At 46.7% G+C, this 16,358-nt stretch overlaps 1 protein-coding gene across 1 annotated transcript in view; it reads left to right on the top strand.

Moving 5' to 3' along the window:
* Positions 1 to 16,358, top strand: part of slc12a2 (solute carrier family 12 member 2) — a 69,294-nt gene that overhangs the window by 34,160 nt on the left and 18,776 nt on the right. The window contains exons 9-20 of the mRNA XM_079256601.1: positions 2,195 to 2,279; positions 2,346 to 2,512; positions 2,590 to 2,697; positions 3,105 to 3,228; positions 3,749 to 3,850; positions 5,903 to 6,058; positions 7,932 to 8,031; positions 8,818 to 8,929; positions 12,291 to 12,431; positions 12,566 to 12,672; positions 13,465 to 13,544; positions 13,652 to 13,795. Coding sequence (XP_079112727.1) covers positions 2,195 to 2,279; positions 2,346 to 2,512; positions 2,590 to 2,697; positions 3,105 to 3,228; positions 3,749 to 3,850; positions 5,903 to 6,058; positions 7,932 to 8,031; positions 8,818 to 8,929; positions 12,291 to 12,431; positions 12,566 to 12,672; positions 13,465 to 13,544; positions 13,652 to 13,795 — 1,426 coding nt within the window. The remainder of the gene's footprint in view (positions 1 to 2,194; positions 2,280 to 2,345; positions 2,513 to 2,589; positions 2,698 to 3,104; positions 3,229 to 3,748; positions 3,851 to 5,902; positions 6,059 to 7,931; positions 8,032 to 8,817; positions 8,930 to 12,290; positions 12,432 to 12,565; positions 12,673 to 13,464; positions 13,545 to 13,651; positions 13,796 to 16,358) is intronic.

Here is a 16,358-nt window from a genome sequence, read left to right as displayed (position 1 = left end):
TCAGCTAGTCTTGAAGTAAATTTGTTTTTCGAGTTCGTTGGGCTTTAGTTATGGCAATAACCAGGACAGTAAGCCCAGTACTGTGATACGTTTCCGTACTAGCTACTGCGCTAGCTACCTTACTAGCTACAGTTCTAGCTACCGTACTAGCTACTGTACTAACTACCTTACTAGCTACAGTTCTAGCGACCGTACTAGCTATCTTACTAGCTACTTTACCAGCTACAGTTCTAGCTACTGTCCTAGCTGCTGTACTAGCTGCTGTACTAGCTACCTTATTAGCTACAGTTCTAGCGACCGTACAGGCTACCTTACTAGCTACTGTACTAGCTACCTTACTAGCGACCGTACTAGCTATCTTACTAGCTACAGTTCTAGCTACCGTTCTAGCTACTGTACTAGCTACCTTACTAGCTACAGTTCTAGCAACCGTACTAGCTATCTTACTAGCTACAGTTCTAGCTCCCGTACTAGCTACCTTACTAGCTACAGTTCTAGCGACCGTACTAGCTACCCTGCTAGCTACAGTTCTAGCGACCGTACTAGCTACCCTGCTAGCTACAGTTCTAGCGACCGTACTAGCTACCCTGCTAGTTACAGTTCTAGCAACCGTACTAGCTACCCTGCTAGCTACAGTTCTAGCGACCGTACTAGCTACCCTTCTAGCTACTGTTCTAGCTACCAAACTAGCTACCGTTCTAGCTACAGTACTAGCTACCTTACTAGCTACAGTTTTAACCACTGTACTAGCTACCTTACTAGCTACAGTTCTAGCTACTAAACTAGCTACTGTTCTAGCTACTGTTCTAGCTACTAAACTAGCGACTGTACTAGCTACCTTACAAGCTACAGTTCTAGGTACTAAACTAGCTACTGTACTAGTTACTGTACTAGCTACCTTACTAGCTACTGTTCTAGCTACTAAACTAGCTACTGTACTAGTTACTGTACTAGCTACCTTACTAGCTACTAAACTAGCTACTGTACTAGCTACCTTACTAGCTACTGTACTAGCTACCGTTGTAGCTACCGGTAGATTGTTCAGATGTAGTCGGTCGCTGCACACCAATGATCTGTCATATTCTTCTCAAACAGAAACATTGCAGCTGTTTTCAAGGATTAATTCTTCTACCTTGATTTATTATTGTAAATGCAGCAGCAGTGTGCAGACGTCACTGTCAGTTAAATGCTGTGTGTATTATTTGTGAGCATGTACCAGATGTTAAGCCATTTTTCATCATTTTTTTCCTTTTTAAAGTGAAAGTATTTCTATAAACTGCGGGAAGAATACAGTTTCCAACATGTCTGCTTTAACATTTGTGTCAGTCCGTTAGCAATAACTAGCATAACTTTGCACCACATTAGGTTAGGCAGCAACATGGATATGAAAGATAAGTGTGGAACTGACAAATTTTCTTGAACTTTCTGTGAACAGAATCCCTTTAATGTGCTCGAACGTCCTCGGCTTCTGCTCGCCCAGGAATCTGTGTAAACTAAAAGCTGACGAGGACAGGTTCTTTACATTCAGCTGAAGCTTCCCGCTGCTGTTAGAGCAGCTGAAAACGGCGCATGTCCCCCAGACTTCCTGATGTTTTTTAGCAATAGGCACTATCAAACAAAAGAGTGACTCGATTCTCATCTGAATTCCATGTTAAGAGACGCAAAATTGGCCCCGTGAAAATGGCGGTATTCTGGTATTTGGAGACTTAGCCCAGTTCTGTTGTCATTGTATCGTCTCCCGCTTGGTGACATCTTCAGAAAACCTGGTATTTCTGAACTTTTTTATGCAGATGACACTTTCTGTGTTTTATTCCGTTATTTTGTGGTCTTTCTTATTTTCTTTTATAGTATATTAAAATTTTTTCATTTCTTTTGGGGGTATTTAGGTGTTTTTCTTTCGGTTTACTTAAGTTTTAGTTTATTTCAGTCTGTTTTAGTCATTTAATTGAAAGTAATTTGATATTGTTGGTGTATTTTCAGTCTTAGTTTAGTTAATTTTCCAGTGTTTGGGTCATGATTTCTTTTTTTTTTTATGTGTTTTTATTTAAATGTGCTGTATGGATAACATGGATTAGAGAAGTCAACATGTTGCAGCCGTTTCTTCCTCCTGAAAGCATCATATCCACCATGTTGACCACATGCGTGCACTTTTCTGTTGCTTGTTGTGTAAAATCTGTGTTTTGCTTGTCCACAGGACCCACAGATGGCCATTCCCAAAGGAACCCTTCTGGCCATATTGGTCACAGGAGTGGTGTACCTGGGTGTTGCTGTCTCTACAGGTGAGTTGTCAGCTCTTTGACCTTCTGTCCATGGTTTAGGATGAGCTGACCTCCTTGTGACTGCAGGGGCCTGCATTGTAAGAGATGCTACTGGACTTGGAAACGACAATGTCACGGCTCAGATCCTGTCAAACTGCACTGCTGCTTCCTGCAAGTTCAACTATGACTTTTCCTCCTGCGACTACAAGGATCCTTTAAGGAAGTGCAAGTACGGACTCCATAATGACTTCCAGGTACGGATCGGGTTCCGTTCAGGGAAGAGGCTGGAATAAGACGGAAACGGGTCACTTTGGACTTCTTTGCCTTTCAGGTGATGAGCCTGGTTTCGGGTTTCGGACCCATCATCACTGCAGGAATCTTCTCCGCCACGCTGTCCTCGGCTCTGGCATCGTTAGTCAGCGCTCCCAAAGTTTTCCAGGTAGGAAGCAGCCGGAACGTAGTCGTTTCCCACACCAACCCAGAACACCCCTGGTTCTCGTTCTGGACTGTCAGATCCTCCTTTTAATCCTTTAATGAACTGGACCACGTTCACACCAGCCTGATCAGAACCAAAGACACTTTCATCCTGCTGCTGACCTACTGTTGGCTGTACATGCTTGCTCCTCTTCTTCTTCTGTGGTGGCTGAATTCTGCTTCCGGTTCCCTGCTTTGCTGGTTGACGACCAGAAGGACGAGTTCAGGCAGAAGAAATGAAGCCCAGCTGGCCCAGAACCGGCCACCCAGACCTGAGGCTCGGACCCCACCGCCCCTCCCAGCCCAGCCCAAGCAAACCCCCGCCCAACGGGAGAGCTTGGCATTGTCTTTCAGCTTGTGTTCTCCTTGCAGGCGTTGTGTAAGGACAACGTGTACCCCGGCATCGGACTGTTCGCCAAAGGCTACGGCAAGAACAACGAGCCGCTGCGTGGCTACCTGCTGACCTTCGGCATCGCTCTGGCCTTCATCCTCATCGGTAACACAACTCTTTCCTCTCTCTGTTTGTTGCAGGTTATTTTCTATCAAACATTCTTTGGTTTAATTATGTTGTTTGTATTTTCACTATTTTTCTATTTGTTACAGTTTCTTTGTTTTCCTTTTTTATTTATTTATTGTTTGTTTTGTTCTTTTTTAAAAATATTTTTGTTTACATTTCTGTTTTTTTGTTTTTTTTTTTACTGTTTTACTCATTTTTCTGCTATTTTTAAAATTTATTTTAGATATTTTATTTATGTGCTTTGTTTGTATTTGTTTGTTTGCTTGTCTGTCTGTATTCCTGTGCAGCTTTTTAAAGAGGAGTTTCTGGTACCAGCGGATAAATAAATGAAATTCCAGAATGTTCTTCCTCTAAAGTTTGACCTGATGTGAGAGACGTAGACGTCAGCTGATATTCCAGATGTGGAGCTGTGATGTGCCGCCGCAGGGAACGGCACGATGGCCGATCCCAGGAGATCCGGCTGTACTAACTTGGCCTGTTTGGTTTGTCCTCGTTGCAGCTGAGCTGAACACGATTGCTCCCATCATCTCCAACTTCTTCTTGGCGTCCTACGCCCTGATCAACTTCTCCGTGTTCCACGCCTCCCTGGCCAACTCTCCAGGTAGGAGCCGGAAACTTGTAGGAAGCACAATCAGAGATGAGAATGGAGGTTTCTGGGAAGTTGTGAGACATGAGTGATGCTCTGGAGAGTCAGCCCTCCATTCCCAGTGTCTGCGTACTGGAATCTGACTGGAACACCATGATGTCCAGTGAGTCATGCTCTCACTTCCAGGGTATTGATTGAGTTTGGCAGCAGAAGCAACAGAGTAATGATCCATATTTCCTCTGTCGTGTTTTCTGACCCAGTAGGGGTGTGTTGGCGTGTTTATCTGCTTGTTTTTGGTTTGATGCATTGGAGGTGCTTCTGACCTGCAGGGTGTGTGTGTGTGTGTGTGTGTGTGTGTGTGTGTGTGTGTGTGTGTGTGTGTGTGTGTGTGTGTGTGTGTGTGTGTGTGTGTGTGTGTGTGTAAGCCGATGGCAACATGCAGGTGTGTTTGTGCCATTAAAAGTCTTTGATCTGTTCAGTGTCTGTTTGCTGCCAGTGGGTTGTCAACCTGCTGTTGACTCAGCACTTTAGCATAGACTAAACCTGCATTGTCATTGTCCGTAGTACAATGAAGCACAAGCCTTTCCAGAGTGACAAGAGAAAGAAATAAGAGTCAGGACTCGACAGAGCAGAAGTACAAAGACAGAAGCAGTTTTCTGGTAGCTTGTTTCTCATCAGAAGTCTCAGGAAGTAAACCAGTGCAGTGGTGTTGGCGCCCCAGGTCCTCCCCTATCTCAACACCCACAAAGCAGAAGGCGGAGACGATCTCCACGTAGTCCCCGCCGATGGGTCATGGCTCTGTTTTTCCCCAAGTCTACGATCTGCTCCTAGCCCAGTCGGTCAGCCACTCAACCTCGTCCTCCTCTGAGACCAGTCCTACCACTGTGGTGTCACCTGTAAACATAATGGTTGTGTCGCTGGAATGGTTTAATCATACTGTCATTCCTCTCTGACATCAACCCTGATATTAAAGTGGCACCTGGACTTATAAATGAGAGAAGAGTGGAAACATGGAAACAGTGTGTGTGTGTGTGTGTGTGTGTGTGTGTGTGTGTGTGTGTGTGTGTGTGTGTGTGTGTGTGTGTGTGTGTGTGTGTGTGTGTTCAGACGTGCAGATGATAAAAGGCTTGGTCACTGCTGATCTATGTGTGTTATTTCTACACACTTCTGGTTGCTCTTTATGCTGCTTTATCTGTTCATACATTCATTTTAGCCTCAGAATCTGACAGAAAACATCCCGTTTCCATGGAAACATCGGGTCTGCAGGCTGACGGGGGTTAGAGGGGTTCTGTTGCTGCATCTGTTTCCGTATGAAAGCGGAGTTTTTCAGGTTAACGTGACGACCTACTGATGCTGTCTAGTTTACTCGGATGGAGACATTTTCAGTGAAAACTAGCTTAAACTGAGTTTTGTGCTTTTTGCTTCTTTTTCACTGTCAAACGCCCAGCAGAGTTGCAGGTACAGATTCTCTGCTTCTGACATGTCGGCAGGTCACATGGACTCAAACGGAAGCTGACTCATAGATTACTGCATATAAACCCAGCGTGGTCCTCTCTGTGGTCTCACCAGGACCACGTTGACCCCTCTCTCTGACACATGTATAATCTACAGTCAGTGCACCGCTTAAGTCCTGTGGTTTGTTTCAGACTCTAATTGTGTGACCAGACACACCAGTTGTATCCCATCACTAAAACCCCATTAGTTTAGTCTCTGTGGTAAATGAAAGTGGTCCCGTTAGTGTCTATAACTGTCTGGTGTCCAGTCTAGATGACTGCTAACTTCCATTCTTAACCAAAGCACACTTCCAGCTCCAACCATAGTGACATCCATGCTCTTTAACAGCAACATTTACTGTATGATGGAAATCCTGACATCTCCATGGAGGAGGCCGCCGTCAGGTCTCCTCATCATTTCTAATAAAAACCTATCCTGAACTTTAACAGGAAGTGTGTTTCCTCCACAGTAATGATTCACCCCGTGACTTGCAGAGTGTATTTTAATCACTGACATAAACTTGGAGAGTTTTTTATCTTGCTGTTGTGTGACTGAGGTCTGTTAATGCTTCAGGCTGGCGTCCCAGCTTCAAATACTACAACATGTGGGTTTCGCTGGCTGGAGCCATTCTGTGCTGCGTGGTGATGTTCGTCATCAACTGGCATGCTGCTCTCCTCACCAATGTCATCGTGATGGCTCTGTACATCTACGTCAGCCACAAGAAGCCAGGTGAGTGAGCGAGACCAGAGTTTAGCTCTGGGACATGCTAACAGCTTGCTAGCAGAGCTCCCTGTGACGTTGGGCCACGGTTTCCGTCCAACTCTGAACTGCTGGAGACCAAAAATGTCAAATTATATTTATTAGGACTGTGATGAGATGCTTTTGTCCAGATTCAATTACGATTTATTGGGTGCCGATTCAATTTAAACTGCGATTTTCACAATTCTTCAATATTGCTGATTGTTGTAAATTTAAAAAAAAAAAATGTATAAAACTTTTTTTTGCTTGTCATTTTTCTTAATTTCAATTAGTAAAAACATTCTGCTGCTATGATGCCCAAGAAGACAAGTAAAAAAATCAATAAATTTGACAAATATTTTATGATGGATTATTTTTATTTATTTGAAAAAAAAATTTTTTTATTTTTTTTTTTGTTGAAAAATATTTTCAAATTGTGAAGCAAAAGAATCCAGATTTTTTATTTTTCGATTTGATTTTCCCACCTCTAATATTTTAATATAGGAACATTAGTAGGGGTGGGAAATGAAATAAAAAAAATTGAATATCGGGATTTTTTTCTTCACAATTTTAAAATCGATTTTTTTTTTTGGTTTTTAAAAAAAAATTATTGTTTTTTTTTTTAAATAAAAAAAAAATCCATTATAAGATTTTGTATAGCAGCCGAATGATTTTTTTTCCTCATTGAAATTAAGAAAAATGACGTTGTTTTTAGGTTGCAATATCAAAGAATTGTGAGATTTGCAATTTAAATCAAATCGGCACCCAAAAAAATTGGAATCTAATCGGACAAAAGCATATCACCACAACCCTAGAAATTAGTCTACATTTCAGAGATATCAGACTGAAATCCAACTCATGACCTTAATCTGACTTCATGGATAAGTAGAGCTGACTATCATCTGCATGGAAATAAGCATTTACACCAAGCTGTCTAATAATACTAACGAAGCATGAACATCATGAAAGGTATCGGTCTGACAACAGAACCCTGAGGAACTCCACAATTACAGGAAAACCACTCCTATCATGCATGTCCATATATCCCAAAGGGCAGTCGTTGCATTGCGACTCATTTGTCCAAAATGTTCCAGTTAAACTGACTTCATAAACTTATATCAGAGTATCATCTGCATAGTATCGAACTGAACACCACGCTGTTGGATGGTGTGACCTAACGGAAGCATGGGAAAGTATTGGTCCAAGTACCAAACCCTGAGGAACTCCATGACCTCCTCTGGCGTGTGAGAAAGGCTTTTCATCTACATTAACAGACTTCCATCCGATCAGGTAAACTTAACCTAATCTGGACAGTTTTTCATGGCTTCAACCCACACGCCAAACTCTGCTGCTTATCATTCATTTCCCCTACAGCGGTAAAAAAACGCCTTTCTAACGGCGTCACATTTATTGTTATAACAGAAATAATCCATTTCCCAACCTTCTCTGATCACTTTGTGATCATTTCATTTACAGCTGCTTATAATTTTACGATCCATTTTTATTAATTTCCATACTTTTTACAGTGACTTTTTTTTCTAATATCATGTTTACTGTAGAAAACCTGTTTGCTGCATTCAGTTTCCTGGTGGTCTCGTTGTTATCGGCTGATTCTGGCTGTTTTTCTTCTGGTCCAGACCACAATTCATCACTCTGCTTCACTTCTGACCACAAAGCTGGTCTGTGAACATAGCTGTGCACGTGCGTTCTGTCGTTGTACCATGCAGCTCCAGACACAGTGGAGGCTTTTCCTCTGACCCGAACACGACGTGGGTCAGTCGGCCTCTGGCTCAGCCCACCGGTCCATAAACACACATCCTAACTCTGCTCTGTGTTTGTTGCCTGCATGCGTCCTCTCATCCAGATGTGAACTGGGGCTCGTCCACCCAGGCTCTGACCTACCACCAGGCCCTGACCCACACTCTGCACCTCAGTGGAGTGGAGGACCACATCAAGAACTTCAGGTACTGAGCATACCTGCAGACCTTTCATGCAGGATAGAATCAGATAGTCAGCTTTAATCAGACCACTTAGTGTCATTTCTACATGTTTATTCTCTGAAGACGTGCACGGAGAGGCTGTAGCTGTCTTTTAGAGGGCTTAGTGGCAACCACATGCCTCTGGACTGGTCCCATGGCGCTGAACCAAGCAGGAGATTAAAAAGCATCTGATGGAGCTTCAGAACGACTCCTCTGAGCTGCTTTTCTCCTCCGATCACTTCTATTAAATCCCTTTGCTTTAAATATTTGCTTTGATGTGAGCTACGCTGCTCTTCCTCTGCGGGTTAACCCTTAAAACTCCAGCAGATCCCCTGAGCTGTATCTCCATTATCATCATCAGTGTCTCAGTAACAGCACTGTGTAATGCTGCGTGGTAGATTATGACGGATATCTCATCCTTCAGCTGGTCTGCGGAGGTTTCCCTCCATCCCATCCAGGAGGTTTACAATCCAGCTCAACATGTAGTGTTTATTCAGAGACTCCTGATGGTAAATCCACCAGTAACACCAGTATTTAGCACATCTTCATCACCAGCACTACCATGTTCTTACTATTTTCACCTGGACATGATGATGAAGAGACTTCATGTTGCATTTTCCACCAATCAGAGAGCTTAAACTGATTGTAATGTCCAGTCAGGAGCAGCCAAAAATGACAGAAAAAATAAAAAAAACTTGGAGTTTTAAGGGTTAAAATGAATTTGTCAGTGTAGAGAATAACAAATAAGTTTGTTCTGATGTGATGTTTCAGACCCCAGTGTCTGGTGATGACCGGTTACCCCAACTCCCGTCCCGCCCTGCTGGATCTGGTCCACTCCTTCACCAAGAACGTTGGCCTGATGATCTGTGGTCATGTCCGCATGGTGAGGAGAGTCTGCTGTCTGCTGGTTGCACGTCTTATCAAACATGTTTACTACTAGAAAATACAGCTAAGTTTCTGTGTAAAATGTAAATAAAACCAAAAGATGCTAAATTTTATCAACACATATTTCATTCCCAGTAGAAGATAAACAACATATCAGATGATGTAATGGAGACAGGAATGCAGGATGTGGTTCAGCATGCTGAAATCTGCAAGGTCTTCCCTGGAAGAGACGTTGGCTGGATGGGAGCAGATGTGAACTGTGTTCACACACACACACACACACTGATTTCTGGAAGTTTCTGAGTCCATCAGTGATTTCCAGTAGAGAATCATGTCAGCTTTTATTGCAGAGCTGCCTGGGACCCCAACATCAGAGATTCCTTCTGATTCTCTAAATCTTTAAAGAATATTTTTCTGAAATTATTTCACAATTTGTAGAAGCAGTTGGTCTCAGATGGGCGAGGCTGCGTCCATCTGAGAGACTGTACCGGTTAGTTTTCCAGCCTTTTCCTGCTCCTGTTCCAGATTCCAAATGAGCTCATATTTTCCATGAAATGGTAAAATCATCTGATTTGTTGTTTATGTTCTCTGCAGTCTTGCAGCTTTTTGGGAATTAGGCTTGTAAAAGGAGCAGATTACATGTGTTCATAAAGACGTCTTTATTCAGTCTCTGATGAGGTCTAACTGTCTAAAACAGCGCTGGGATGGATGTTCAGGGTTAAAAGCCTTTTACTAATCCCCTGCTGGGTATAAATGTTTCACAATTGAAAGGCCGTGTGAGGTGGATGAATGGCGGCTCTGTGCAGTCCTCTGACTGGAGAACACGTCGTCCTCCGTAAGTGGCCTCTGATCTGCTGCCGTTGCTTCATTACGGCAGAAAATGGGCCAGGCTCGACCTAAATGCTGTAAACATTTCCAGATAATGGCATTACAGTTTCCTGGCTGAAGGGCAGCTTTGTTGAACATTTCTGCCTTCCAGAAAGGTACCGAGTGTCTGATTAAGCAGCTCTCAGGTCAGAACTTTGCATCATAGCTCACAATCTCACTCCAAACAGCCAGTTAAACGGTGTTAAGGCAGACGGACGCTGCAGACCAGAACTGTCGCATAAAGCTTCTTATTCTGAGGTTTTATCTGAACATGATGAAGCCAGAACTGCAGGTAAACAGCAGGAAGGTGTGTTAACACAATGCCTAGGAGGAAAGACATCAACAGCTGCTGCCCATCACTGTGTGAAGGATCATCAGGTCATGTCCGGACTGTCTGGAGTTCATCGTTCTCCTGTCGGTGAAAACCTCAGGTCTCCGTGTCAGACTGCCCCGGTCTCAGTCAGCACGTTAAATGTTCAGTCCATTAAACGTGTGGCGCACTGAGACAGCACGGCAGCCTGGCTCGCGCTGGCAAAGCTGCATCTGAACAAACCACAAGACTTCAATGTCCTCTGGACAGACCGGGACATGTTTGGTCCTAAAACCGCTCATCAGCACGGTGGTGGAGGTGTGGTGGTCTGGGCACGGTGGTGGAGGTGTGGTGGTCCGGGCACGGTGGTGGAGGTGTGGTGGTCCGGACACGGTGGTGGAGGTGTGGTGGTCCGGACACGGTGGTGGAGGTGTGGTGGTCCGGACACGGTGGTGGAGGTGTGGTGATCGTGACACGGTGGTGGAGGTGTGGTGGTCTGGGCACGGTGGTGGAGGTGTGGTGGTCCGGACACGGTGGTGGAGGTGTGGTGGTCCGGACACGGTGGTGGAGGTGTGGTGGTCCGGACACGGTGGTGGAGGTGTGGTGGTCCGGACACGGTGGTGGAGGTGTGGTGGTCCGGACACGGTGGTGGAGGTGTGGTGGTCCGGACACGGTGGTGGAGGTGTGGTGATCCGGACACGGTGGTGGAGGTGTGGTGATCCGGACACGGTGGTGGAGGTGTGGTGGTCCGGACACGGTGGTGGAGGTGTGGTGATCCGGACACGGTGGTGGAGGTGTGGTGATCCGGACACGGTGGTGGAGGTGTGGTGGTCCGGACACGGTGGTGGAGGTGTGGTGGTCCGGACACGGTGGTGGAGGTGTGGTGGTCCGGACACGGTGGTGGAGGTGTGGTGGTCCGGACACGGTGGTGGAGGTGTGGTGGTCCGGACACGGTGGTGGAGGTGTGGTGGTCCGGACACGGTGGTGGAGGTGTGGTGGTCCGGACACGGTGGTGGAGGTGTGGTGGTCCGGACACGGTGGTGGAGGTGTGGTGATCCGGACACGGTGGTGGAGGTGTGGTGATCGTGACATGGTGGTGGAGGTGTGGTGATCCGGACACGGTGGTGGAGGTGTGGTGATCCGGACACGGTGGTGGAGGTGTGGTGATCCGGACACGGTGGTGGAGGTGTGGTGATCCGGACACGGTGGTGGAGGTGTGGTGATCGTGACACGGTGGTGGAGGTGTGGTGGTCCGGACACGGTGGTGGAGGTGTGGTGGTCCGGACACGGTGGTGGAGGTGTGGTGGTCCGGACACGGTGGTGGAGGTGTGGTGATCCGGGCACGGTGGTGGAGGTGTGGTGATCGTGACATGGTGGTGGAGGTGTGGTGGTCCGGACACGGTGGTGGAGGTGTGGTGATCCGGACACGGTGGTGGAGGTGTGGTGGTCCGGACACGGTGGTGGAGGTGTGGTGATCCGGACACGGTGGTGGAGGTGTGGTGATCGTGACACGGTGGTGGAGGTGTGGTGGTCCGGACACGGTGGTGGAGGTGTGGTGGTCCGGACACGGTGGTGGAGGTGTGGTGGTCCGGACACGGTGGTGGAGGTGTGGTGATCCGGACACGGTGGTGGAGGTGTGGTGGTCCGGGCACGGTGGTGGAGGTGTGGTGGTCCGGACACGGTGGTGGAGGTGTGGTGATCGTGACATGGTGGTGGAGGTGTGGTGATCCGGACACGGTGGTGGAGGTGTGGTGATCGTGACATGGTGGTGGAGGTGTGGTGATCCGGACACGGTGGTGGAGGTGTGGTGGTCCGGACACGGTGGTGGAGGTGTGGTGGTCCGGACACGGTGGTGGAGGTGTGGTGGTCCGGACACGGTGGTGGAGGTGTGGTGGTCCGGACACGGTGGTGGAGGTGTGGTGGTCCGGACACGGTGGTGGAGGTGTGGTGGTCCGGACACGGTGGTGGAGGTGTGGTGATCGTGACACGGTGGTGGAGGTGTGGTGGTCCGGACACGGTGGTGGAGGTGTGGTGGTCCGGACACGGTGGTGGAGGTGTGGTGATCCGGACACCTGGATGCTGATTCTGTAAAGTCCTGGTGTGTAAAGGAGAGCGATGGACCTTCCTTCCGTTTCAGAAAGTGTTTTTTAACGATGGTGTTTGTTGTGTTGCCGCCCTGCAGGGCTACAGACGGCCAAACTTCAAGGACCTGGTGACGGATCAGACCCGCTGTCAGCGCTGGCTGCTGAAGGGCGAGACCAAAGCCTTCTACACTGCTGTGTTTGCTGAGGACCTGAGGCAGGGATCTCAGTACCTGCTGCAGGTACAAACACGTCCATGTGTTCAGAGAAGGGTCGTTCACCCCGTCTTACTGCCGTCGCTCTGCTGGTTTCTAAGGATCAGCGTTACCTTGGAAACGGTGTGTATCCTCGCTATATGTGTGTGTTCTGTTTGCAGGCTGCCGGTCTGGGCCGTCTGAAGCCCAACACCCTGGTTCTGGGCTTCAAGAACGACTGGAGGGACGGAGACATGATGAACGTGGAGACCTACATCAGCATGATCCAGTAAGTAGTGACGACTGGTACCAGCAGGTAAACTGGGAGCTGGTTCCACTGAGGGTCTGAAAGGTTCTGCCTCCCGGTCTCCTTTCAGCAACTTGGGATCGTCTGCAAGCTTTTAGAACATTTTTAGGATTAAACAAACAGATAAATGTAACTTCAGGGTCACTGACAACGTGGGAAATCTGAGTTTTCTGTGAAAAAATATTCATTAAAATCTTTTTGTTTGACTTTTATTTTATTTATAAACTCTGCGTCTGTAGGAGTCCAGTTTTATCCCATAATGTAGATTTTTAGCTCTTAAAAGCAGATTTTTAGACTTTTTAAAATCTTTTTATTTAATTTATTTCCATGTTTGAAGTGTTTAAAGTCTCGTCTTCAGACTGGGACAAATAAAGTGTTATTATTATAAGTCATTGGTTTATAAACTCATGTTTGGGACTCTACTTTGGTTCTTTTAGGTTTGATTTTATTCTCCTATAAAAGAGAATAAAAGGAGAGAAATCCGGTGGGAAAAGCGGCTCCGGCTGAAAGGAACAGGGAAATCCAGCTTATTCCTGCTCTGTGATGAACTTCCTGAGTGTCGGAATCACGACACACTCCTTGTGTGTTCGTAGTAACCCAGAAAAGTGTTTTCCTGCTCACACGGTCATGTGAGACTGCTGCTGAGTGGAAAAAGTGGGATTATGGAATTAGAGGCGATTGTCAGGACGTTTGAGCAGCTAATACACTCTGCTATGTGATCTTTCCCCTCCATCCACTCAGCTCATGTCTTCCATTTCTGTCCGTTTCTCCCAGCGATGCCTTTGACTTCCAATTTGGTGCGGTCATCCTGAGGCTGAAGGAAGGGCTGGACGTGTCCCACATCCAGGGACAAGGTAACAGCCGGCACTCAGAAAGACATTAAAACGTTAAAAGCAGTGTTTCACACCGTTTCTGGACCGTTTCCTCCCTCCATCTGTCTCCTGGCGGCGCTTCCTGTCAGATGACCTGTTGTCCTCCCAAGAGAAGTCCTCAGGAACGAAGGACGTGATCGTCTCCATCGACACCAGCAAAGACTCCGACGGGGATTCATCGAAGCCGTCTTCAAAGGCCACCAGCCTCCAGAACAGTCCGGCCTTACAGAAAGGTCAGCCTCACCTCCGTTCTGCTTCCAGCTGCAGGTCGCCCAGCTGTTGCCATGGTGATGCTTCTATCCCACTCCGCTCCGTCTCAGACTGGTTTTCAGTTCAGAGGAAACCAGTCTAACGCCGTCCTGAGAAACGGTTTTAAATCCATAAATGGCTTCCTTCATTCCTCCCCGCGAGCTCCGACAGGAAGTCGCTTCAGACCGCCGTGACCCCGGCGTTCCACCGGGCCGTGTTTGTTAGTCCACAGCTGCCTGTGTGTGTGTGTGTGTGTGTGTGTGTGTGTGTGTGTGTGTGTGTGTGTGTGTGTGTGTGTGTGTGTGTGTGTGTGTGTGTGTGTGTGTGTGAGACAGAAACAACACCATCAGCGTGGTGTGTGAAGTGCCACCCACACAAGCAAAACAAGCAAAGTCTTCCCACATTGTGGGTCCAGATTTTCCCAACCAGCAGAACTTCCGCAGGTCCATGATCCGACATCTGCTAGCTGAAATACACAACATGACGCAGCTTCATTCACGCAGCGCGTCATCACATCAGACGATGAATCAGCATATTTTATTTCTTCCTACTAGTCACCTTAAAGTGCCTTTTTCTGTTTCCTGCCTCACAGTTACTCATTTCCTGCTCATCACTGGACATTTTTTTTTACATTATTTATTCATTTCTCTTTTCTTTCTAGTCAGTTTTACATGTTTTATTTAAGTTTAAATATTTATTTTTTATTAAATATGTTTAAATTTTTGTTTTATCCTTTTTACCTTTTTTAATAATTTGCGATTTTCACCTTATGTTTTTTATCTTATATACCTTTTATGTTTGATTTATTTATAAACTTTTATATACATATTTTTTTCTTTTACCTTTATTTTTATTTATATAAATTCCTTGTTTACTTATTTTATTTTTTAAGAAAGCCTAAATGATTAAATGACTGAAAACACTGCAAAGAAAATGGACCAAAAAGAGCAGTAAAAGATGTTTTCGCCAGTTGCTGCCATTTACCTTCATTGGTCATGTGATCAATTTAGTTCAGTCACATGACCTGTGTGCAGCACGCACACGTGTCAGGCGCTCACTGAACATGTCGGGGGAACGGGCTCTGGAGGTCCAGCAGAACGTCGTCACGTCCACCGTTAGGAAACAGGAAAGGAGAAGAAGGGGCATCAGTCACAGACACAACTAACACATAGCGTTGCCATGGCAACGCACGGTGGCGTCAGTATCATGCTGCGGGGATGTCTAACAGAACTTAGAAAATAATGCTAAAGCAACAGAGTGGGTCAAGAAGAAGCGTCAAAGCTCAGACCTTGGCGTGACACCAGCAGATCCTTCTGATCGGAGACCACACACTGAACCCACCGTGACCGGCGGGAGACGCAGGAAGAAGAATGGCGGACTAATCCTCTTAGTCCTGACGGCCATCGTTAACTCAGGATGTGTGTGGTTCTTGTCCTCGGGGTTCACCTCCATCAGTCCGACTGGGATCACAGACGCGGAGAGGACTTGTGCATATTTAATCCAGTTTCTGAACAAAGGCGGGATTCGACTGGACGTCTGCTTGAATCGGGTTATTACACTCTAAACAAGGCAGATTTATCTCTGCATCATATTTCATATAAAACACAAGTCTAAGTGTTTTACTAACATGCTGTAAAAGAAACATTAAATATAGAAGAATTTAAACCAACTAAACGGAACAAAAGAAATGGAAACAGAACAAGTGGAATAGAGCGAGACAGCAAAATAAATGTAGGGGTTTACATAAAAAACAGACATTAGTGGCAAATCATCAACATGTACACACGAAAAAACAAACTGGTTGTTATGAGGACATGAGAGGCAGCGTCTGGATTAGCTGCACTGTTCTTCATGGGTTTTAGATGGAGGGAGACATGAAAAACCTCCGTTACAGTAGGTAGGACTACTGTGGGGGACCCCACATATAGGGGACCCAACATGGAGCCGTGGGGGACTCCACATAAGGGGACTCTACATGGAGATGTGGGGGACTCCAAATATAGGGGGCCCTACATGGAGCTGTGGGGACCTCCACATATAGAGGACCCAACATGGAGCTGTGGGGGACTCCACATATAGGGGGCCCAACATGGAGCTGTGGGGGACTCCACATATAGGGAGCCCAACATGGAGCTGTGGGGGACTCCACATATAGAGGACCCAACATGGAGATGTGGGGGACCCCACATATAGGGGACTCTACATGGAGATGTGGGGGACTCCAAATATAGGGGGCCCTACATGGAGCTGTGGGGACCTCCAAATATAGGGGGCCCTACATAGAGATGTGGGGGACTCCAAATATAGGGGGCCCTACATGGAGCTGTGGGGGCCTCCACATATAGGGGGCCATACATGAAGCTGTGGGGGCCTCCACATATAGGGGGCCCTACATGAATCTGTGGGGGCCTCCACATATAGGGGGCCCAACATGGAGCTGTGGGGGCCTCCACATATAGGGGGCCCTACGTGGAGCTGTGGGGGCCTCCACATATAGGGGGCCCTACGTGGAGCTGTGGGGGCCTCCACATATAGGGGGCCCTACAT

Source organism: Telmatherina bonti, assembly GCF_933228915.1.
Source record: "Telmatherina bonti genome assembly, chromosome: 17".
Classification (NCBI taxonomy): Eukaryota; Metazoa; Chordata; class Actinopteri; order Atheriniformes; family Telmatherinidae; genus Telmatherina; species Telmatherina bonti.
This window is presented reverse-complemented; position numbering and strand designations above follow the sequence as displayed.